The sequence below is a fragment of the Parus major genome, chromosome 22 (assembly GCF_001522545.3).
Source record: "Parus major isolate Abel chromosome 22, Parus_major1.1, whole genome shotgun sequence".
In the NCBI taxonomy this organism is placed as follows: Eukaryota; Metazoa; Chordata; class Aves; order Passeriformes; family Paridae; genus Parus; species Parus major.
Genome location: NC_031790.1, coordinates 3,734,351 through 3,738,047, shown reverse-complemented (window position 1 = coordinate 3,738,047; position 3,697 = coordinate 3,734,351). Strand labels below are relative to the sequence as shown.

General features: G+C 59.6%; 1 protein-coding gene across 1 annotated transcript in view; it reads right to left on the bottom strand.

The window, feature by feature from the left end:
* LETM2 (leucine zipper and EF-hand containing transmembrane protein 2) overlaps positions 1-2,199 on the bottom strand; it is a 7,143-nt gene extending 4,944 nt beyond the window's left edge. Inside the window, exons 1-5 of the mRNA XM_015648698.3 lie at positions 1,885-2,199; positions 1,151-1,586; positions 885-1,028; positions 541-675; positions 8-211 (exon numbers count right to left, since the gene is read on the bottom strand). Of these exons, the coding sequence (XP_015504184.1) occupies positions 8-211; positions 541-675; positions 885-1,028; positions 1,151-1,586; positions 1,885-1,931 (966 nt within the window). The 5' untranslated portion in view covers positions 1,932-2,199. The remainder of the gene's footprint in view (positions 1-7; positions 212-540; positions 676-884; positions 1,029-1,150; positions 1,587-1,884) is intronic.
* Positions 2,200-3,697: the final 1,498 nt, after the last annotated feature.

The following is a 3,697-nucleotide window of genomic DNA, read 5'->3' as shown; positions in this document are numbered from 1 at the left end:
GTCCCACCTCGTCGTCAGCCTTGATGCTGCGCAGCCGGAGCAGCAGCTGGAAGCGCAGCAGGTTGTTGGTGCCGATGGGCTGCAGCTCCAGCAGCTTGCACAGAGCCACCAGCTGTGGCCTCTCCAGGTGCTCCAGGGTCAGCTCGTCCTCGAAGAGCTTGGAGAAGCGCACGAGCTCCTGCGTGCTGGGCTGGTGGCCGCTGTCACGGATCTGAAGGAAGGCACAGACGCAAACCTGAGCGGGATCACCGCCTTGGAATCTCCTCCCCCTTCCCCTTCCTCCCACTCCTCCCTCTCTGACAGAGACAGGATGACACAGTTACAAGTCCAAGTGAAACTGGAAGTTTCACAGGGTGGAAGATACAGCTTTCCAGGATGGGAATTGCAGTGAGCAGGGTCAGCAGGGAGGCACCCAGGGAACAGCTCCACGCTGCCAATGTTTCCACAATCCTGGTACAAATCCCGTGTTCTCTGCCCAAACCAGCAGCACTAAAGGTGTGTCTGTGCCGTGGCTGCCATCCCCAGCACGGCCAGTCCCACCTCATGCAGGTAAGAGGAGAATTGTTTCCCTTGTCCTGTGTCTGCTTTGTTCCTTTTGGCCATCTCTGTAATGGTCTCCCGCAGAAACTTGGCTAACTCCAGCTTTGCATTTAACTTCTTCTTCTGCTTTTCTTCCTTCATTGGGGAAATACAAAATTACAAATTAGAAAATGCAATTGCTGTGCACATTCCTTCTGATCCCTGTCTACAGCCTTCCAGCTGTCCCACTCAGCTCAGGAACAAACTGGGTGAGGCTGATCCTCACTTGCAGCAGCAGGCAGGGAAAGGCAGCCCTGCACAGATGTTTTGAGGAGCTGGGGACACTCCACAGAAAGGACACAAACCTTTTTTGACTCGGTCTCAAATGTCGAGGGCAGCATTTCAGGGAAGAGCTTCAGGAACACAGGTAACAGAAACTCCATGAAGGGGACGATGACAAACACCAGGAAGGGAACCAGACGGAAGAGATCCGCACAAGTTCTCAGCAGCTGTAGGGAGAAGAGCACAGCAGAAATTGCCCCAGAGGTTATCACTCAGACACACAAAACGTGTCCAAAGAAGGGGTTAAGCCCCTTACTACATCACTTTATCCAGGTGTTGTGGCACTTACCCTTCGCCTCTCCCTCCTGGTGAGCACCTGCCCGTGCAGCAGCCTCCACACCATCCTGGCAGCCACCTTGGTGTCAGTCCAGAGCAGGTGGAAACCATTGTAGTAATGCTTCAGCTCATCCACAGCTCTCTGTCGCAAGGACTTTTTTCCCGCAGGAGCCTCTGTGATCTGCTTTGTCAGGATTTTGGCGGGTTTAGCTCCCTGGTTTGCAGGGTTCCGGTGGGGCAGGGATTCACCCGGGAGCTGCTGCCAGGAGCTGGTGGAGCTGTGCAAGGCGTGGGCAGGGGAGTGAGGCAGGGCAGCGCCCAGGCAGGCACGGCGTGGCCAGGGCTGGCTTTTTGAAGTGCAGGTGAACTGGGAATCCACCAGATGGACAAGAGCAATGGCTGGCGAGCACAGAGGGCTGGAGTGCGCCAGGAGATGCGAGCCCCTGAAACTGGAGAGTTGTTTCAGTAAGAATAGAGCAGTGAGGCCAAAGCGCATCACACCCCAGCGAACCTTTTCAGCGCCAAATCAACCTCGTAAAATTGGTTTTGCGGCTAAAATCCTGACCCTGCAGCACCGGCTGAAATACCGGGAACCCGTCCTGTGCTAGCAGCTCATCTCTTGCGGGAGAAGCTCGGTAGCGTCTCTCGGGAGTGGTTTTACCGGGGAACGGGATAAAGCTGCAAACACCGCCGGGGGTTCAGGGCCAGCCCGCAGGCGGAGCAGAGCCCGGGGCACCGGGGGCTCACCTGGCCCTGGCCGCGGCCAGGAGCGCGTTACAGCCGCACGCAGCCATGGCTGGGACCTCACCGCCGGCAGCGGCGGGGGGCGGCGGCAGCTCCGGGGGGCGCCGGGGGCCGCCGAGGCCCGGCTGGAGCCATCCCCGAGCCGCTGCCGGGCGCGTCAGGGCCCCACCGCAGGTCCCCACGGGTCCCCGGCTGAGCCGACCGAGCTGCGCTGCCCCCTCCGGTCCCTGTGCTGGTGCCAAGCCCGGTGATGCCGCTCCCGGCCCCGGTCCCCCCGATCGTGCTCCCGGTCACGATCCCGGTTCCGGTTCCGCTCACTGCCGGCCGCCCTCCCGCCCCTCCCACCCGTCCCGTCGTGCCCCGCGCGAGCCGCTCTCACCCGTCGTCTCTCTGTGGTACCTGCGCCTTGACGTCACCGCGCCGCACCTCCTCGACGTTAGCCAATCAGACGTCAGAATCCCGGCCCCCCTGGAGGTCCGTCCAATGGGAACGGAGTGGGGCGGGGCCTGACCCGAGGAGCCCTCGGGAAAAGCCTCTGATTGGGTGCGAGAACGGCGACGGCGCGCAGGAGGTGACGTCACGTGCCGGTGCGTGACGCCATCGCGAGAAGGGGGAGTTGCGCATGACGTCATGTGTATGGCGGGCGCTCGTGGCCGAGCTGAGGGGTCTTGAAGCCTCTGCGGGGCCTCACCGGGGCCTGCCCGGGACGGGACCCGCCGCTCCCCTTCACGGGGGCTTAGAGCGCATCCAGTCTCAGCCCCTGCTGTGGGCAGGGAACCTCCCGCCATGCCCGGCCTGGGACACCTCCAGGGATGGCGCAGCCACAGCTCTCCTGAGCAGCCCGTGCCGGGGCCTCTCCAGCCTCGCAGTTCCCTTCCTGAGCAGCCCGTGCCGGGGGCTCTCCAGCCTCGCAGTTCCCTTCCTGAGCAGCCCGTGCCGGGGGCTCTCCCTGCCTTCCCCGGTATCGCCCTGGCAGTGGCAGCCGTTCCCCCCGTCCTGTCACTGCAGCCCTGGTCGATAGGCTCATTCCATGGACACACAGAGCTCCTCGGGAGCAGCAGAGCAGGGATTCCTCTGTTCTCGGGGGAGCAGCTGTGCTCGGAATGAGGCGTCAGAGGGGAGAATCGAGCCCTGACCCGTCGGACAAACACTCCAATCCTGTGTGTCTGAGGAGCGGATAACAGCAGGTGACAGGTGACTACATCCCTTGAAGTTTTTAAGGCCCCTTCCAACTATAGTAATTCTGAGATTCCATAAAATACTACCTGGTTTTCACAGACTAGAGGGGAGAAAACATTTCATTGTCCCAATGAAAAATGGGTCTGGAACCCTTTGGCTAATGGATGCCCAAACAGATGAACAGTACTTTAAAAATAAATCGGATAAATGGGTAAAATAGTTAAAAAAGGGGATAGAGCTCCTGAGTCTGCTGCCAGAGTACAAAACTGGGATTTAAATACATTTAGATTATGTCTAAAAGAGCTTTTCTTGTGGGAATGAAGCAAATAGATGAGTCTCCTCTCCTGTTCCTGAGGAAACTCATCCATGGTGCTGTGCAAGGGCCTTTACAAATGTCCCTAAAGTGAGAAGCACAATAACTTTTAAAATTTTCTTTCTTACAGCTATTCGCACCCCAGCCCCTCGTCCCTGTTGTCCGAGGAGCCCCGAAATGGACACAAATCGCACCCAATCCTCTCTTGTCTCCGGGTCCCCTCGGGGGTCACTCATCCCCCACAGGGGGCCGAACTACACCTCCCGTGGTGCCTCGCGGCGGGCACCGCCCGAGCGGCCAATGGCTGACGGCGGCGCGTGCGCG